At 51.5% G+C, this 19,299-nt stretch overlaps 1 protein-coding gene across 1 annotated transcript in view; it reads left to right on the forward strand.

Annotated features, from left to right (window-relative positions):
- JAG1 (jagged canonical Notch ligand 1) overlaps window positions 1–18,075 on the forward strand; it is a 35,836-nt gene extending 17,761 nt beyond the window's left edge. Inside the window, 22 exon segments of the mRNA XM_027622400.2 lie at window positions 3,501–3,631; window positions 3,904–4,023; window positions 4,469–4,582; window positions 5,816–5,929; window positions 6,538–6,651; window positions 7,070–7,116; window positions 7,461–7,634; window positions 8,072–8,222; window positions 9,055–9,219; window positions 9,687–9,800; window positions 10,330–10,443; window positions 10,552–10,665; window positions 10,832–10,948; window positions 11,446–11,473; window positions 11,946–12,031; window positions 13,147–13,260; window positions 13,875–13,984; window positions 14,093–14,326; window positions 14,522–14,653; window positions 14,842–14,992; window positions 15,803–16,155; window positions 16,157–18,075. Of these exon segments, the coding sequence (XP_027478201.1) occupies window positions 3,501–3,631; window positions 3,904–4,023; window positions 4,469–4,582; window positions 5,816–5,929; window positions 6,538–6,651; window positions 7,070–7,116; window positions 7,461–7,634; window positions 8,072–8,222; window positions 9,055–9,219; window positions 9,687–9,800; window positions 10,330–10,443; window positions 10,552–10,665; window positions 10,832–10,948; window positions 11,446–11,473; window positions 11,946–12,031; window positions 13,147–13,260; window positions 13,875–13,984; window positions 14,093–14,326; window positions 14,522–14,653; window positions 14,842–14,992; window positions 15,803–16,155; window positions 16,157–16,261 (2,902 nt within the window). The 3' untranslated portion in view covers window positions 16,262–18,075.
- The last annotated feature ends 1,224 nt before the right edge of the window (window positions 18,076–19,299 follow it).

Consider the following 19,299-nt stretch of genomic DNA (forward strand, 5'->3'; position numbering starts at 1 on the left):
AGTCTGTCTCCTCTCCCAACCTGGTTTTCCGTCTCCCAGCCCTCCCCCACTTTTCCCATCACTAGGGGACAGCGGAGCATTCTTTAGAATGGGATTAGTACAATCTCCTGGCCCCTTTGCAGGCGGGAGCCGGCCGGTGCTGAGAGGTTAATGGCTGCGCTGGAATCTTGTCAGTTGAGCCTGATGAATGTAGACTTTTGCTGCTGGCCTTTGAAGTCTGGTCTTTTATGGTCCCGGACAATGCAGAAGCCAGAGACCCACCCCGACTGCTTCATGATTACAGTTTTTGGAACCTTCTTGAAACGTACATTATGCCCATTTGGGAAAGGCTTGTTTCAGGAAACGGCGTTGGTGTCCGTGGCATTCTGACACAGTCTCACACTTTACTCTCCCTCCTCCCAGATCTGAAGGATTAGCAGATCTAGTGTGACACTGAAAGGCTCCTTGGGGCCTATCACTTGTGCCCCAGAAGCCACCCTGGTTTGAGCCACAGGAGGCCTACAAAACCGTCTAAACCGGTGCATCTCAAACTCACATCACCTGGAGCTCTTAAGATGCAGAGCCTGAGTCCACAGGTCGGGGTGGGCCCGAGTCTCTGCATTGCTAACGAGCCCCCCGGTGACGCCACTCTTGCTGGTGAGACCATGCTTTGGGAATCGCTGCCCCAAACCTCAGTGCCCACGTCGGTAATTCCCCGATTTAACAGAGGAGCTGTCGAAATGCAGATTCTTGGGTGCCACCCCACACCCACTGAATCCCAGGCCAGGGTTTGGCCCAGGAATCTGCATTTTGGCGAGCCCACCAAAGAGTCGTGCTGCTCCTTGTATCTGGAGGGCTGCTGCTTTACAGAGAATTCTCTGGGGTCTTTACTTTGTGTCTCCACCACCACATCTGTTCCCCTCCTGTGCAGTGGGGGGCACTGAGCTCTGAGGCCTGACACTGAAGAACTAAGAACTAAGGCAGCTGGAAGTAAAATAAAACCAGGGTGACCTGGAATGGTCTCTTCCTCCACTTGAGAGAGAAGTTTATTTTCTGGAAGACTGGGGGGGTTTGCCTACTAAGCCCCATTGGTGGCCACTGAGCGTCGTATTTGACAGCATTGCTGTCAAAGTTCGAGCAGGAATCCACCTACCTTCACCGTTCTTAATTAAGGGTGTTCTAGAGAATGTCAGATCGGCAGTATTATTAGCGACTCTGGGCCTGCTCCCCGCTCAGATGAATATCAGTGTTGGCCGACCGCGATTTCTGCTACTGTCATCAGAATGGGCAGGCCACTGCGCAGGGGAGGGCCCTCCCAGCCAGAACAGCAGGCTTTGTTTCCAGAATTTAGCCCTTTCTCTTTCGAAGTCTCCCCTCCCACTCCCTGCCCAGACACGCACCGGTGCCCTTATTTACTTAAGGTGCGATTTTCCCACACGTCATTTGCATAGTCTCCCAGCCCATCTTGTTCTGCCTACCTTGAAAGAAAATCAAAACAGAACCTCCTAGCCGAGGAAGTTCAGGTTGTGTCCTGCTCCAGAAATAGTTGAATGGCGAGTTACCTGTAAGTTGTCTTATGGATTATGTATTACAGAGGCAGTGGTTTTTTTTTTTTTTTTTTTTTAAGATCCCACATGAGAAAACTTCACTGGTTTTGTTGTTCCCAAGTAGACTTAGATTCCTTCTCCTGGGTGCACATGCTTGCTTTATTGCAAGCCTGCCAATAATATCAAACTTAATGATGAATCATCGTATGAGGAAAGTCACTTCAAATTCTCATGAGAACCTTAATCATACATTATTAAACTGGGATAACTTTGTGGATGCCTCTTTTAGGGTCAGTATTTTTATTTGTTTTCTTTTGAAGTCATCCATGGCCTCTTGTGGTTTCTTCTTTATGCTTGGGGATCCAGCTCTCATTAATTAAGAGGTGAGGTTGGGTCCTCAGCTGCCTTTTCTTGCTTTTATTAGGCAAGTTGAAGAGGTGTAGCCATCCATAATTTGGAAGGGAATTAGAGAACACAGTAAGAATACTGCTATTTCCAAATCAGTTGCCTCTTAATAGCTTTCAAGCTAAGATAATCTTTTACTGAATGAAACCCCCTCCCCCAAGTCCCACTAACTTGGGTAGCCCCACTATTTAAAAAAAAAAAATCTGGTAGAAAATTTTTTTTCTTTACTGCTCTGAATGGTCATGGTCATTTAGGCTGCTGTTCTGTTTTACATAAAGCCGAACCCTCTGTCTGATTCAGTTTAAACCACGCATTCTGGGGGTTCTTTGAATTGGGGTGTGGATGGCTTGTTTGTGGAAGTTAGGAAGTGGTTAGTCAGTGTTCTCAGGGGTTAAGTTGACTCTTGGCCGTGGGTGATTAGCTATTAGCTGGATCCCTATAATTTTCCCAGGATAAGGATTTGCTAGCCTGCCTCTGGCTCCCTGGAAACTGAAAGCCTTCCCTTCTTGAGGGTGCTTGTTTTCCAGCATTACAGCTGAGTGGCTGGCTGGGGGGAGGGTGCTGGTGGTTCTCACTGTGGCTTTTCCCAGGTCCTGTTCTAGAAATGCTCTGCCCATCCCTGTTCCAGGCTCACCCCCACCATCCTCGGGCTTTCTCCTGTTTGTCAAAGCTCGAGTTTTGAGAGGGCAGTTAGAGTTTCCCAGGGCTTGAAACTTGAGGGGAGGGTGGCGGAGGCTCTGCCCTCTCACCCACCCCAGGTGAAGGTTTATGTTTGTGTTTTTGTTTGGGGATCAGAGGCACCATTTGGCCTCAAAAGAATCCGATTAATGAGGCGCTTATAAAGGAAACTCGACTCTGTTCCCCAATACTAGATAAACCGAGTTGACCTTCCCCTGCCAAAGTGAGAAATAACTATAAAATGAATTAGCATAAGCAGCCCCGGTAGTGGGTCATAAATTATCTATGGGATCGGTTCCAAGTGCTGTGGCTTCCCTCACTCTCCTGCAGAAGTGGGTTCCGAGATCTTCGCCGCCTCTTTGCCAGAGGAGGGTGCCCCCTTCCCCTCCCTCGTTTGATTCATCGGGAGGCGGCTTCCTGCCGCCCTGGGTGTCTTGTTGCATTTTTTTGAGCACTGGGGTCGTGACTTGCTGTTTAGACAAAGAGCCAGGCCGCCTTTGCAAAGACTGTCACATGGCTATTGTCACCCGAGAGTCCTTCCGTGGCCTCCGTAGCCGGCTGGGCCCTGAACTGATTTATTCCACGCCCCCACCCTCGCCCAGCCCTGTGAGCCTGAGAAGAGAGTGGCTTTGTGAGGGCAGCCCCCGCTGGCCTCTCCCCAGACAGCCCTGCTTTTGTCGCGAGTCGCCTGGGAGGGGACCTCGGCCCAACCACCGAAAATGTTTGTTTAGACGGAGCCCCCGCACAAACCTTGCAAGTCTGACTGTCCTGTCACCGAAAACGAAACAAGACCAGAAAGGCCTGAGCTCCTTAGCCTTGCATTTAAAGGGCACAGATCTCCCCGAATGTTGTAAGGACTAAAGGGGGGGGTGTGCTGTCTGTCCCCCCCAGGTGCCAGTATGGCTGGCAAGGCCTGTACTGTGACAAGTGCATCCCGCACCCTGGGTGCGTCCATGGCACCTGTAACGAGCCCTGGCAGTGCCTCTGTGAGACCAACTGGGGCGGCCAGCTCTGCGACAAAGGTACGCACCTCGGGGACTGGACCTTGGGGCAGGACAGGGCCTGCGGGAGACGCCTGAGACCTTAAGGGGTGGGGCGGCCGTAATTGGCTTTTTTCTTTTTCTTTTTATTTGTAGATTCATTCTGAATCTGTTAAGAGTTTGCCTTTCACACTGTGGTTTGGGATCTTTTTTTCTGGTTGGTGGGGGCGGGGTGGGGGCAGCGCTGGGAACATGGCAGCTCGGCAGCCTATACCATCTGCTCTGAGCCACCGCTGTCCCGGGGTCTCTGGCAGATCTCAACTACTGTGGGACCCGCCAGCCCTGTCTCAACGGGGGAACCTGCAGCAACACGGGTCCCGACAAGTATCAGTGTTCCTGCCCTGAGGGCTACTCAGGATCCAACTGTGAAATCGGTAAGTGGTCCAGGCAGACCGAGAGCCCTTCGTTTAATTTTTGGGTATGCTCAGCTTAAAAAATAACACCCTTAAGAATTCGTAAAACGATGAAAATAGCCTCCAGAGTGAAGACTTGCCATCCCAGCAGTTCTGTGGGTCTTCGAGGCTTCCTTCAAGCAGCGCGAGGCTCTCTGGCGATGCTGCCTAGCGTGGGGGGTGGGGTGTTTGCTGCACGGTGACCCCGGCTCGGCGATGCCCTGGAATGTGGCGGGAGACGCTCGGTGTGAAAGAGGCCTTCCTGTCTTCCCTAGACGCGGCAGGGTTATAGCACATGCTTGCTTTCATTTTATCGAAGCGAGCTTGAGCTGGTGGTGGCCCAGGCGTTGGGACTTGGCTGCGGGGAGAGGACATAGGTAGCCACAAGCGGGAGTCCCTTGCTGACTACCCTCCTGGTTTTTCGCAGCGGAGCACGCCTGCCTGTCTGACCCCTGCCACAACAGAGGCAGCTGCAGGGAGACCTCACTGGGATTTGAGTGTGAGTGTTCTCCCGGCTGGACGGGCCCCACGTGTTCCACAAGTAAGTCTGGGCTTTGGCCTGGGTCCTTTCCAGAGGATCACTGTGTCGAGTGTTGGGGTGGGGGCGGGGACCTGGGCCGGGTTCGGTGTCAGGTCTCCGTGATGGGTCTGTCTTGATGGGAAGGGTGTCGGGTGGGTCTGGCTTGGGCTTCCAGCCTTTACACTGGAAGTCTCCGGGCGCGCTCCCCCTACCGTGCTAAGTTAGTACGTGTGGCGGCTACTGGGAGAAGCTTCTCCGTGGGACACCCCCGTCCCTCTTGCGTGCTTCTTGTGTGCTCCCTGGAGCTCTGCCTCCGTGGAATCGAGTCCTAGTTCTTCTCCTGGCCGCCATGGAGACTCGGCTGCCCGCAGGGGAGGTGGTCACTCCTGAATTTGGTCAGGGGTGTAGGTGGCCCCGAAAGAGGGACCTAGGCTAGGGAGTTGTCATGGCTGCGAGGCCTGGCTGCACGTCAGAACCACCGGGGTGCTGGACAGTGCAGATGTGGGGTCCCCACAGGCTCCCTTCGGGATTGGGGAGTACACATTCTGTAACAAGCACCTGGGCTTCTGAGGTGCAGCCGGGCCTGGGGACCACTGTCGGCAGCACCCTGAGAGCAGCATGCCTGGTGAAGAATGTGGGTTCCGGGGTCGGGGCACCAGGGCTGGTACTGTCGCCCTGCCTGCCTCTTGGGGGACTGGTCTTTACCTCCCCGGGCCCTGTTTAGATGGGGCAGGAGCAATTGCCATCCCCTACGGTTGTGAAGAACCCACGAGCAGATTCACAGAGAGAGCCTGATCCTTTGTAAGTGGGCAGCAGATGAATGAAGAGGCCACTCTAGTCCCGTGCGGGGGTGGGGACCCCAGCTATGTAATTTGGGGAAAACTGTGAGCAAATGAGATGAAGTTTTCTACCAGTAAAGAAGACTTATTTTTCCTTACCTCTTTAGCTACTCCTGAGCCATGCGGAAACTTTTCTTTTAAAAAATAGAGTAGGCAGAGCAAGATGTCCCATGTTACCAGTGGGTCGATGCTCTGGGGATCCAGCTGGCTTTCCCGGCTGCTTAGGTCGGGGATTAAATGAACTGGGGCAGTGGAGGATTTAAAGCTAAAATCAGGCCTTATCGTCAGAGCAGTCACTTACAGCAGGTGTCTGGCCCTTAAGTGAAGGCCCCTCATGTGAGGGTTGGCATTAAATTATCTAATTGTCAAACGGACAGAGATTAAATTGCCAGCCCTTTTCCCTTTTGTCCAACAGACATTGATGACTGTTCTCCAAATAACTGTTCCCACGGGGGCACCTGCCAGGACTTGGTTAATGGATTCAAGTGCGTGTGCCCACCCCAGTGGACTGGCAAAACGTGCCAGTTAGGTAAGGAAATTCCTGCACCGAGGTTGGCTTTGATGATCCGAGCTGTTAGGGAAGATGAGCATGTGGCTAGTGGTGTGAGTTTGCACACCATCCTACTAAAAAGTAATTTATTGTCAAGAGTCCAGCGGGCCTGGGAGAGAGAACTCGAATACAAATGGCCTAGCTCTTTTAGGCCCTGTGGGAAAGTCGTGGGATTCCTTGAACCATGTCAATCGTCTGTCCGAGGAGTGTTCAGCTGGGTTCCAAACGGGGATGGTCTCATGAGGAATGAGCTGTCTGCATTCTTCCTGCCACATTTAAATCCCAGCAACTAGGCTGCACCGAGTTTCGCACAGCAATGCCTGGTGGCTTTCTGCTCTCCTGTTGGGGGCCAGTTGTTAACCAGCAGCCGGAAAGTTATCAATTAGCATTCCTTATTGGCTAGTGGCTAGGGAGAGGGATCAGCTGTTCAAAGTAGTGGGAACCTAGTATCTGTGATTTAGCTAGGTTATTAAAATGTCTCCTGGTTCAGAGAAACTATCGATAGGGTATTTTGTGGGGGGGGGGGGGGTGTGTGGGAAGTGGAGGTAAATTTCCATTTCTCACTGCCCCACCACATTTTCTTTCAGATGCAAATGAATGCGAGGCCAAACCTTGCGTAAATGCCAAATCCTGTAAGAATCTGATTGCGAGCTACTACTGTGATTGCCTCCCGGGCTGGACGGGTCAGAATTGTGACATAAGTGAGTACCTTTGTTTCGATTTTGATTTTTGTGGAACTTGGGTATTGAAGGTTTTCTCAGCCCGTACTTCAGCTTCAGCTCGAAGACTTGAGTGGTAAAAGGAAAACCTCAGAGAGGCAGTGTTTTTGGAGAGGGAGTGATCGGTGCAGAAATGAAAACATGGCACTTTATCAGGCTCATTAGCCGGTAAAACAGCCATATACTGATAAGGTGGCTAAAACAATGTTGTGAAATTTCACTCGCTCAGTCTGGTGGGATGAGGGAGGGGTCCCACCCAGTGTAATAACCTTATGTCAGGGGAAGCACACAGGAAATCTGATTTGAGGCTTTTATCTGTCCTGAGTGGAGAACGCTTTTCAATTAAGCCCAATTTCAAGGTAAATTGCCTCTTTAATATGATGACTTGTTTATTTTTCAGATATTAATGACTGCCTTGGCCAGTGTCAGAATGACGCCTCCTGTCGGGTATGTAAATCTTGGCTTAAAATGAAAACCTTACTGATTGACATGAATCTGTGTATGCAACCCTGGGAGGGCTCTGTCCCTCTGAGATTAAAAAAATGCAGGTGGAAAGTGATTCTCTGGAAGTTTCACTTGGGCTCCTGTGAACCGCCCCCCAGCCTCCTGGGAGCCATCCCAGAGGCATGCACTTGGGAATTCCTCTCACACATTTCTCGAGAGGCTGGGCACTGAGCGATTTCAGTGGATCAGCGGAACCCCGGCAGTCCTGCTGGACTGTCGCAGCCCTGTGTTCGTGGAGCGCAGAGACAAAAGCATGTGTTTCTCCCCCCTTCCTTCCCCTCTTGCAGGATTTGGTTAACGGTTATCGCTGTATCTGTCCACCTGGCTATGCAGGCGATCACTGTGAGAGGGACATCGATGAATGCGCCAGCAACCCCTGTTTGAATGGGGGTCACTGTCAGAATGAAATCAACAGATTCCAGTGTCTGTGTCCCACTGGTTTCTCTGGAAACCTCTGTCAGGTGAGCAGTGCTAGAACGTCCAAAGGCCAGGTTTCTACAGCAGAGCCCCCTCTTCCCCGTTCTCTGGCCCCCCACCTCCCCCTCCCTCCCCCCACCCCCGTCCCCTCCTGACTCTGTGGAGTCACCATGAAAGTCTGTTAACATCCAGGGACCAGGGACTGCTGCTAGGTGAATGCAGGTGGAAGGACAGCAAGGAGTGGTTTTCCTCATAGTGTCAGCAGCCTGTAGATTTGACTCTGTGCCCCCGACTCCGAGCGTCTCCCGCTCTGCCCTGTTTTGCCCATGTGTCCCTGGACGGTCTCTAGGACGTAACTGTGTATTATGTAGGGTGTTCTCCTGATGGCAGGAGGTGAAGGGGTCCAATTCCAGTGTCTCCTGCCCCCAGAGCAGTTCGAGTCACACCTCTGTTTCCTTTCCCCCTTCCCTGCTCCTTGCAGCTGGACATAGATTACTGCGAGCCCAACCCCTGCCAGAATGGCGCCCAGTGCTACAACCGTGCCAGTGACTATTTCTGCAAGTGTCCCGAGGACTACGAGGGCAAGAACTGCTCCCACCTTAAAGACCACTGCCGCACGACCCCCTGTGAAGGTATCTCCCCCACCTGCCGTTCAGGCTGGCCTCCAAGGCGCCTTCCTCTTGCCCCAGGTGCCACTGCCCCCTCGATATTCTCAGAAGCCGTGTGGGTGAGACTGAAGGCCCCTAACCTGACCGCTGAGGGAAGCCAGAGCATGTGGAAGCCATCTCTTCAGGCCCGCTGGTGGGAGAACCATGTCCACACATAGCCTGGGGGAGAGCATGCCTCATCTGGGGTGGGCTGATGTGCACCACTGAGACATTCCTCAGAGCAGTGCTGCCAGAACCTTCTGCAGCCGTGGAAATGTCTGCTCTCTGCGCTGTCGGGTATGGTAGCCACAGAAGCATTCAGTGTGACTGGTACGACGAGAAAGGGTGACTTGACTTAATTTCAATTCATTTAAATCAAAGAGCCACACGTGTCTCATGGATGTTGTTAGGTGACGTGGCTTTACAGGTTCTGTGTCCTTCCCGCCTTCCCGCCTGCTTAAGTCTGATTACGTAGAGAGTATAGCTGGTCCTGCTTCCTTTAGCAAGCTTCTGCCGACTGAGATGTCACAGGGAGGAGGAGAGGGGCCCACAGACACGCAGGCTTCTTAGCCACCCAGGGGGAAAATGCCTGGAAAAAAAGAAAACTTCTGTCTGCCTGGAGTCTCAACTTGGCCTGTCACAGTGTGATGTGGCCCACTGTCTGAGTCTTGGCCCCCGAGGTGCCTCTTGATTTCTTACCTTCCTTAGCCAAAGGGTGCCTGTCTCCAGGAAAGCAAGCTTGGCATAGGTCCTTGGCTTAGGAATGCCGTGTCTTAGGGGTCCGTGGCCGTGATCTGATCCCGCGTCTGTCTTCTAGTGATTGACAGCTGCACAGTGGCCATGGCTTCCAACGACACGCCCGAGGGGGTGCGGTATATTTCCTCGAACGTCTGTGGTCCCCACGGGAAGTGCAAGAGTCAGTCGGGAGGCAAATTCACCTGTGACTGTAACAAAGGCTTCACTGGAACGTACTGCCATGAAAGTAAGACCCCTCTTCGGGGAATGGGGCTGGGTGCACCCCTCCCCCCCGCCTCTGCCCAGCTCGTCTGAGCTTGAGTCATTTCAGTCAGAGACCAGTGAAGGCTTACCATTGCAGCTCGGACCTGAGACCGAATTGTGTTAAGTTACGAGATTCACTGACACTTTGACCCTTCGGCACGCTTATGTTCTGGAATCTTACTAGTTTGGGTGGTCCTGCTTTTCTGTAGGAGTTTTTTTCCCCACTCCCACCAAGTAGCTTAGCCTACAAGGCATTAAATAAAACAGACAAGGCATCCTCTGGAGGCTTCTGCCTGATAAGCTGCCTGTTGAATTTGAGAAAGGGTCCTAACGGAGAGTGTTGAGGTGCCCCCTGGCCCCTCATTTTCTCAGGAGGTGGCCTTGGGACCAGTGCCTGGCTATGGCATTGGGTGTCCTTTATTCACCAGCTTTTGTGTCTTCATTTCACAGATATTAACGACTGTGAGAGCAACCCCTGTAAAAATGGCGGCACCTGCATCGATGGGGTCAACTCCTACAAGTGCATCTGTAGTGACGGCTGGGAGGGGGCCTACTGTGAAACCAGTGAGTGTGTGCTCTTTCTGGGATGCTGGCGGGGGCGGGGGCGGGGGTGCAGGGAGAGAATCCTCATGGGAGGCTTGTCTTTTTTTTTATGGGAATGAGACCGTGAGACCCCAACCGTTCTTGGCATGGGACAGCAGTGCCTGCGTCCTGTTAGTACGTGCGAATGCCGAGGACAGCCAGGGGGAGGAGCTTCTGCCCAGGAGCTGTGGCAGCAGGCTGTAATTAGGATAAAGAGCCCCGCGTGCAGAGAAAGTAGTCCTCTTTTTGTTGTGATCGTAATTTGTGCCTGTCCTGACGTTAACTTCCATGGGAGAGCCAGAGGCCTGTCCCTGTCCTGCCACCTTGGGGTGTCACAAATAACCCGGTTGAGGGTTCCTTTACTCCTGAAGACTGAAGGGTTGAAGTCCTGGGATTGCTCAGCTGGTCTTGGACCGTGGGGTGGAGGTGGCCTTAGGAAGGGGTGCGGCTCTTACATGCCGTGAACAGTTCCGGAAGCTTCTTGAGCTGGGCATCTCCTCTTTGATCCTAGATATTAATGACTGCAGCCAGAATCCTTGCCACAACGGGGGCTCGTGTCGTGACCTTGTCAATGACTTTTACTGTGACTGTAAAAACGGGTGGAAAGGAAAGACCTGCCACTCGCGTAAGTGGTAGCTGGCTGGGAGGACCCCCCCCTCCACGGGCCCCCCCCACCCTCTGTCTCCTGTGAGGGGGGCTGGCCAGGGCTCACACAGAGGTCCCCCTCCTCCAGGTGACAGCCAGTGTGACGAAGCCACGTGCAACAACGGTGGCACCTGCTCTGATGAAGGGGACGCTTTCAAGTGCATGTGTCCTGGAGGCTGGGAAGGGACGACCTGCAACATAGGTAGCTTTCTTCTGCCCATGCGGGGTTGGCTGTGGGCATGGCCATCTCAACACCTAGGACTGTTGTCGTGGGTGGGTCTGGTTCTTGGCTCCCCGAACTGTCCTTGGCTCCCCGAACTGTCCTTGGATCCTCAGGGAGGGTGGTCCTGTCTGTTCTTGTCTTGTAGCCCGAAACAGTAGCTGCCTGCCCAACCCTTGCCATAACGGGGCCACCTGTGTGATCAATGGGGACTCCTTCACGTGTGTCTGCAAAGAAGGCTGGGAAGGGCCCATCTGTACTCAGAGTGAGTGTCCCCCTGCCCCACGCGCCTTGAACTCTGTGGGGGCTGCAGGAGCACAGCCTGACAGCCTCAGGGACTGGCGATGGAAACCAGAAGCAGAACTGTTTGATGTCTGCTTCTGCATCACCTGGGTCTGTTCTAACGCACTTGATGGACTGCAGCCCTGACCTGGGCATGAGAAAGTCGCCGAGGAGATAAGTGGAGACAGATGGTGTCTCGGTTCCCAGCGTGGGTCTGACCAGCAGCCTGTCTCCTTCCATTCTCACAGCCCCTGCCCGCCCTGAGCGGGGCCTCTTCCTGTGTAGTGTCCCACGGCACAGGGAACAAACGGGTGGTGCGGGCCTGGTTCCAATTGAACAGAGCCTTCAGCGCCTTTTGCTCGTATAAACTACAGCTCTATCGTATGGGTATTAGGGGAATAAGGGGGGTTTCTACTTCGGGTTAAAACTGCTTTGCCTGGTGAAGGCCTCATTGTATTAAGTTGTCTTTTTACTTTGCAGATACCAATGACTGCAGTCCTCATCCCTGGTAAGCATGACTACCTTTGAAGCCAGCCCTTGTTGGCCGCAGCTTGTGTGGGCATCTCCCAGGGATCTTTTCTAGAACACAGGTTCTGCTACAGGAGGTCTGGGTGGGGCTGCAGATCCTGCCTGCCGAACAAGCGCCCAGGTGATGCTGGTCTGTGGACCACACTTTAATTAGCCGGCTGTGTCTCCATTGCAAGCTGTGATTCTCCACCTGGGCTGTGCACGAGGATCACTGGGGGAGCTTTTAGAAGTCCCAGTGCCTGGACTGCAATGGAGACCTGTGATTGAGACACTCTGGGGGTGGGACCCGGGCACCATTATTTTTAAAGCTCCCCAGGCAATGGGGATTGCAGCCGGGGTGAGAGCCATCGAACGTAACTGGCATGGCTCCCTGTGGTGAACTGGCTGGTGGAGTTGTGGAGTCATGGATCCGTGGATTGGGAGGTCAGTAACAGTCTTTGCTTTCTTCTTAGTTACAACAGTGGCACGTGCGTGGATGGGGACAACTGGTACCGGTGTGAGTGTGCCCCCGGCTTTGCTGGACCTGATTGCAGAATAAGTAAGGATCAGCCCGATTTGGTTTCGCCAGTGGTGTTCTCTCCCCCAACTCTGACACTTTTTCATCTTGAAAATGGTTAAGGTCACTGATCCCTTTAGGCCTGAGAGGCACATAACCTCCCACCCCGTTTTCAGCTAGGCTGAAAACAGCCCTGGCTGGAACCTCCCAGGTACCTGCTGGTCCTTCCCCCGGTGGCACAGCCAGCCCTCTTCTAGGGGAGGGAGTACCAGCCACAGAATTGGATGATTAATCTAATTCTGAGGCCCCAAGGAAACCATGCTTTTCCCCATGACTGCCCTGGAATTATGGGCAAGTGGACATTAGCCACAGAAAACAGCTAACGGCAGTGGATAGGATGGGTTGTGGTTTCCAAAGGTTTGATCAGGCCTTGGTGAAATGATTAAAACAGGAGACATGCAATATCGTTTTTCAGGGTGCTTAAAGTCTTTATTGTGAGCCTTTTCCTACCTTTTTTTTTTTTATATGCCCTTTAGTTTGGTGGGGTAAGTGATAGCTGTATTTGTTGTTGTTCTCATCCCCAAGTTATTTGAAATTTTACTAGTGCTTGAGATCCCTAGGTCTGGGACTGACTGGTCTTCGGCACTAAGTTGGGGTAGATTTGGTCTATTCCATGTTTCTAAATTGTGTTGGCAAGCTGTTGCCTTGGCCCACTGCCTCTTTTTGTAAATAAAGTTTTATTGGCACTCAGCTACTCCTTTATGTACTGTCTAAAGCTGCTTTCATGCTACAACAGAGTTCCGTAGTCATGACAAAGCCCACATGGCCCGCAAAGGTTAAAATATTTGACCCAAGAACTTTGCCAGCCCTTGTTCTAAGTTGTACTATCTGATAAAAAGGAGCCTATTTAATCAAATATTGCTGCCTCCTGAACTGACTCTCAGCTGCTCAAAAGTCAGGCTAATGATTGGTGGGGGCAGTGACTAGGGGTTTTTGGGGGTACTGATCGGTACCTTTATTTGGGTGCTGGTTACATAATTCATCAAGCTTATGCTTACCGTTTGTATGCTTTTCTGGCTTATATGAGGTAAGTAAAAACTTAGAAAGAACATCATTGCTTCCCACCGGAGCCTAAACTTGATCTCCATTTTCCCTAGACATCAATGAATGCCAGTCTTCCCCATGTGCCTTTGGGGCAACCTGTGTGGATGAGATTAATGGCTACCGGTGCATCTGTCCCCCAGGGCACAGCGGTGCCAAGTGCCAGGAAGGTATGTGGGTTAGGCTGCAGCTGCTAATGGGTCTTGTGGGGTGAGCAGGCACTACAGTCACTACAGTTACCCTTTGATCCTGAGTGGGCACTGTGCTAAGGGAGAGAACATGGAGGGGATATGCAGAGGGGGCCACGGGGACTGGGGAAATTGAAGGGGTCCCCTACAAAGAGGGAAGCGGTTTTCAGTCCAACTCTTGGGCAGTGTTGCTGTGTGACAGACCATCCCAAAACATGGCTTAGAGCAGGCATTGATTTGTCTTGCTTGTGGGCATGCAGGGCAGGCAGAGTGAGAATGTGCTGCAGGCTGGGCTCTGGTCTGTTCTGTGTGCTTCCTCACTCTCCCTGGACCAGCAGCCGTATCTGGCAAATGGCAGGCTTGCAAGAGGCCAAGCCCAACTGTGAGAGACTCTGCTCACATCACCTCCCCAAAGGCTGCACTGGCCCAGCCAGGTGGTCATGTGGCCATGTGCAAAGGCAGCAGGTGAGGGAAGGAGACCTGTTGTCCCATGGCACAGGGCAGAGGTATAATCCTTCCCTAACTCCCAGAGGGGGTGAAGAGAGAGTGGTCTATAGAAAAGGAAACCCCTTCCACTCAGGCATCCTACCTTTCAGTTTCAGGGAGACCTTGTATCACTATGGGGAGTGTGATACCGGACGGGGCCAAGTGGGACGATGACTGCAACACCTGCCGGTGCTTGAATGGAAGGATCGCCTGCTCCAAGGTACAGCGGGAGGGCCTCCGCGGCTCACCTGCTTTCTGGAGTTGCTGCCAGGTGCTGCTCCTGAGCTGTGTGCTCCATCCCCCTCTCCCTCCCCCTCTCCCTCTCCAGGTATGGTGTGGCCCTCGACCTTGCCTGCTCCACAAAGGGCACAGCGAGTGCCCCAGCGGGCAGAGCTGCATCCCGATCCTGGATGCCCAGTGCTTCGTCCGCCCCTGCACGGGTGTGGGCGAGTGTCGGTCTTCCAGTCTCCAGCCCATGAAGACCAAGTGTACCTCTGACCCTTACTACCAGGAGAATTGTGCCAACATCACGTTCACCTTCAACAAGGAGATGATGTCACCGGTATGGAACAACATCTTTTTTAGTTTGGAATGAATGGCGATGTGTGTCTGCTTGTTCCAAAGCAGGAGCATCCCCAGCTAGGATCTTGTTCTCCTTAGCTTAAGTTCCTAACTTCCAAGGAAACATCAGCCTTCCCCCCCCTCCCCCTTACTTCTTCCAGTATCTTACATGTATGGTTTTTAAATGTGATTCTAGGGTCTCACCACGGAGCATATTTGCAGTGAACTGAGGAATTTGAACATTTTAAAGAATGTTTCTGCCGAATATTCAATCTACATAGCTTGTGAGCCTTCCCCTTCTGCGAACAATGAAATACACGTGGCCATTGTAAGTATGAGGCCCAGTCACACTCCATTACATGATTGCTGGGTGGTTCACAAACTTCAGTTAGCCACTATCCAAATAGAGTGAGGACGCTGAAACCAAGCTTGGCACATGCGTTCAGTAACTTTCAGTAACGGCTACTGTGGAGAGTGTCGCCCGGCCCCTGCATCTGACCGTTCTCCTTTTTCCAGTCTGCCGAAGACATACGGGATGATGGAAACCCTATCAAGGAGATCACCGACAAAATCATAGATCTCGTTAGTAAACGTGATGGGAATAGCTCGCTTATCGCTGCCGTGGCCGAAGTGCGAGTGCAAAGGCGGCCTCTGAAGAACAGAACGGGTAGGTGGCAGGTGGGGACAGTCCCCTTGAGGGAGAACTATCCGATCTCGGCTCACCATCCAACAGGTGGGGCATTAGCTGACAGTTTCCCCTCTTGAGGACCACCCCCGCCCTCCCCCCTCTCCAGCTGCCCCACCATTTAACTGGTGAAAAAAAAGGGCCAGCTGCCATGTGCAAGGTCCTATGATGATGGGTAGAGGTACCTTTTTTCCCTGGTGCCAAGCTGTGCTCTCGGAAGCTGGCATCCCTGTAGAACATGCACTGTCTCTAGATCCACTGCAAAGCCCTAGGGCAGAGCATTGCTGCACCTTGAGCTCATGGCCAGGCAAATCCTGCTGTGGCATTCCGGTGTTGTGGGACAGCCCGGCCTAAGCACCGGGAGACACAGGTTGGATAGGCAGCCCGATGGCCCTGCAGGACATCCACACTCCCCTTTTGACCACCGTTGTTCTAGCTAGGCGAGAATATGGGACATTTGAGCTATGCATGCTCAGATCGGGTCGCCTGTAATGCTGAAAACCAGATCCTCGAATGAGCTGCTGCCCGAGGAGCCAGGAGCCTTGAGGAGCGGCTGCTGCGCCTGGTCTCTGGGGACAGAGGTGTCAGGGTCCCCAAGGGCCCTGGTTCTGTACTTATCAAGCTGTGAAGTGACAATATGGGGTTGTGAAAAGGGACTTGTCCCCATGGCACCCCTTTTAGGAATTACGGGCAGGAGCACACCACTGCTGGTATTCTTTTGTTCGTGTGATGGCTTTTTTTTTTTTTTTTTTTTTTTTTTGAGAGTTAATTGGTTTCGTGCCCGCCTTACAGATTTCCTGGTTCCTCTGCTGAGCTCCGTCTTAACTGTGGCTTGGATCTGTTGCCTGGTGACGGCCTTCTACTGGTGTGTGCGGAAGCGGCGGAAGCCCGGCAGCCACGCTCACTCGGCCTCCGAGGACAACACCACCAACAACGTGCGGGAGCAGCTGAACCAGATCAAAAACCCCATCGAGAAGCACGGGGCCAACACGGTCCCCATCAAGGATTATGAGAACAAAAACTCCAAAATGTCAAAAATCAGGACACACAACTCTGAGGTAGAGGAGGATGACATGGACAAGCACCAGCAGAAAGCCCGGTTTGCCAAACAGCCGGCGTACACGCTGGTAGACCGAGAGGAGAAGCCCCCCCAACGGCACGCCAGCCAAACACCCAAACTGGACAAACAAACAGGACAACAGAGACCTGGAAAGTGCCCAGAGCTTAAACCGGATGGAGTACATCGTATAGCAGACAGCGGGCGCTGCCGCCGCTAGGTAGAGTCTGAGGGTGCTGGGGCTTGTAGTTCTCCAGCTGTTGTATCCTAGTCCAGGCGGAGGCTGTCGCTGACTTAGAACCCTGTGTTCATTTAAGTTCTGACAAGCTGGCTTACACTGGCAATGGTAGTTTCTGTGGTTGGCTGGGAAATCAAATGCTGCATCTCACAGCTATGCAAAAAACCAGTCCAAAGTGCCCCGGCACACGTCCCCCCACAGCTGCCAGCTCTCGGACCAGGCTCCCCGGAGGTCGCCCGACCCCTGGGCCTTGAGCTCCCAACTTCTGCCAGATGTCCCGATGGTGATGCAGTCTTAGGATCATAGTTTTTATTTATATTTATTGACTCTTGAGTTGTTTGTGTATATTGGTTTTATGATGACGTACAAGTAGTTCTGTATTTGAAAGTGCCTTTGCAGCTCAGAACCACAGCAACTATCACAAATGAGTTTATTATTTATTTTTTTTATTGTATTTTGTTGTTGGGGGAGGGGGGACTTTGATGTCAGCAGTTGCTGGTAAAATGAAGAATTTAAAGAGGAAAAATGTGTCAAAAGTAGAATTTTGTATAGTTATGTAAATAATTCTTTTTTATTAATCACTGTGTATATTTGATTTATTAACTTAATAATCAAGAGCCTTAAAACATCATTCCTTTTTATTTATATGTACGTGTTTAGAGTTGAAGGTTTTTGATAGCATTGTAAGTGTATGGCTTTTTTTTTTTTTTGAACTTATTTTCTTACTACGTGTTGCCTATAAGCCAAAATTAAGGTGTTTGAAAATAGTTTAAAACAATAGGATGGGCTTCAGTGCCTGGAATACTGGTGGAACTTTTTTTTGTATGACGTCAGATGTTTAAAACACCTTCTATAGCATCACTTTAAAACACGTTTTAAGGACTGACTAAGGCAGTTTGAAAATTAGTCTAGAACAGCAGGTTCCTTTTTTTTTTTTTTGTCTGCTTTAGACTTGAAAAGAGACAGGCAGGTGATCGGCTACACAGCAGTTTAAGGTAACAAGTTTGAGCTTCGACTTTACGTAGCCAAAATGTGAGTGGTTGAATATCATTAAAAATACCGAATTGGTGTGCTTCCAACTTCACACAATCTTATTTTGTAAATTCTGATTTCTTTTCACCATTCGTATGTAATACTGAACCACTTGTAGATTTGATTTTTGTTGTTGTCTACTGCATTTAGGGGGTATTCTTATAAGCTAGTTGAATACTTGAACCTTAAAATGTCCAGTAAGATCACTGTTTAGATTTGCCATAGAGTACACTGCCTGCCTTAAATGAGGAAATCAAAATGCTATTACAAAGTTGAAGATCAAAAAGGCTTATAAAACAGTTAATTTTGTTGGTTCACCATTGAGACCGTGAAGATACTTTGTATTGTCCTATTAGTGTTATGAACATAAAAATGCATCTTTGATGTGTTGTTCCTGGCAATAAATTTTGAAAAGTACTATTTATTAAATTTTTTGTATGAAAGACGGAACAGTGTGGCCTCTTCTGAGCTTATGTAGTTTTGCTTGGCTCTGTCTTGCTCTTTGCCACCCCGCCGAGTCTGTTCTGGTAAGCGGGGTGTGCTAAATAGGCCTCGCCTGACAGGGGCAAGGAAGAAAACCTGAAAGCCTTTTCAGCCACAAAATTCAGCTGAAGTTCTCAAAAAACCATGGGCTGCTGTGAAGCCAGAGCTGTGAGAGAGCCCCATCTTGGGGGCATTGATTCCCTTGTTATTCAACAGCCAAGTGTGAATACTGCTTGAATAAACACCACTGGATTAATGGCCTGTAGTGTGGAGGTGAATTGTTTGTGAGCACTCACGGGAAATGCCCACCACACTAAAAGGGTTTTTAAAAAGCTTGGAATTAGTGTTGGGGGAGGAAGAGGGAGATTCCGTCCTTTCAATCTCCCCCCCCAGCCCCCCCCCCCCCCCGGCTACTTGGATTAATATTAATGTTCTGCCATCATTCTGGACCACACCCTTGTGGCTTCTGTGCACGCTTCCACCTCCAGAGTGGTTTTCCTCGCTGCACAGGAGGTGGTAGGTAGAAGCTTCTGGGGTTAGAGCCATCTACTCATCACCTTGTGCCCAGGGAGTCCGTGTTTGGGTGGCCTCACCATTGCAGCTGTGGGTGCCAGGTAGCCGGCCTCTGAGGAGGTTCCAGAGGCCACACATCAGCACCTGTTTAGGACAGGAGAACTGTGGTTCTCCCTCCGGCTGCTTGTGCCAGAGGCCAAAACGGCCCTGCCCCCACATCACAGGTGGGGTTGGGGAAGCTTTGCCTCTAGCACCTCTGTAGCCAGGGATGAGCCACGGGAACGGGCACATGGATGGCTTCCAGCAGCTGTGTGAAGCTGCCAGGAGTTCCCTGTTGATGAGCAAGCCAAAGCTTACCTTCCCTGGAACTGTCCCCTAGCGCTGCACAGTCGGGCCATCTGCCCACCTCTGGTTTGCATAGGTTTTTTTTCTTCCTTGGGAGTTTTCTTCTACCAGGCTAGGAACTATGTTCTCTGATGGGCGTCTGTTTAAGAAGGGGCAATGGGCTTTAAAAATATCCCTAGCTTCCTGTGCATGAGCAGAGCACTGAGGAGTCAGAATCCAGAGCAGTCCGTTTGGGCTTGTTGGGAAGGCAGCCCGGAGGACCTGGACACTGGCGAGTCTGGGTTCCCACGACATCTCCCTGCTCTGGTATAGCAGTACTTTCCCTAATCTCTGCCGGTGAACAGCTGGTTTCTGCAAAGTGGGGTGACAGAAGTGTTCCGGTACAGACCCAGTGAGCCAGGGCACCGTCCGATTTAGCAGTGCTCAACTCAAACACCCTTCTGAAGCAATATCTTGCTCCGGTGGTTTGTGAACTTGGATTCTTCAGGACCCCAGAATTCCTTGGGTAGTTGCCAAGTGCTTTTGTGCCAAGAGAAAAAAAAGTTTAATGAGCCTCTGCAATTCTTTATTCCAGGAGGGAAGTGATCTTGAGATTCACATTTGTTGTTTTAAGAAGACTTC

Source organism: Zalophus californianus, chromosome 8 (genome assembly GCF_009762305.2).
Source record: "Zalophus californianus isolate mZalCal1 chromosome 8, mZalCal1.pri.v2, whole genome shotgun sequence".
NCBI lineage: Eukaryota > Metazoa > Chordata > Mammalia > Carnivora > Otariidae > Zalophus > Zalophus californianus.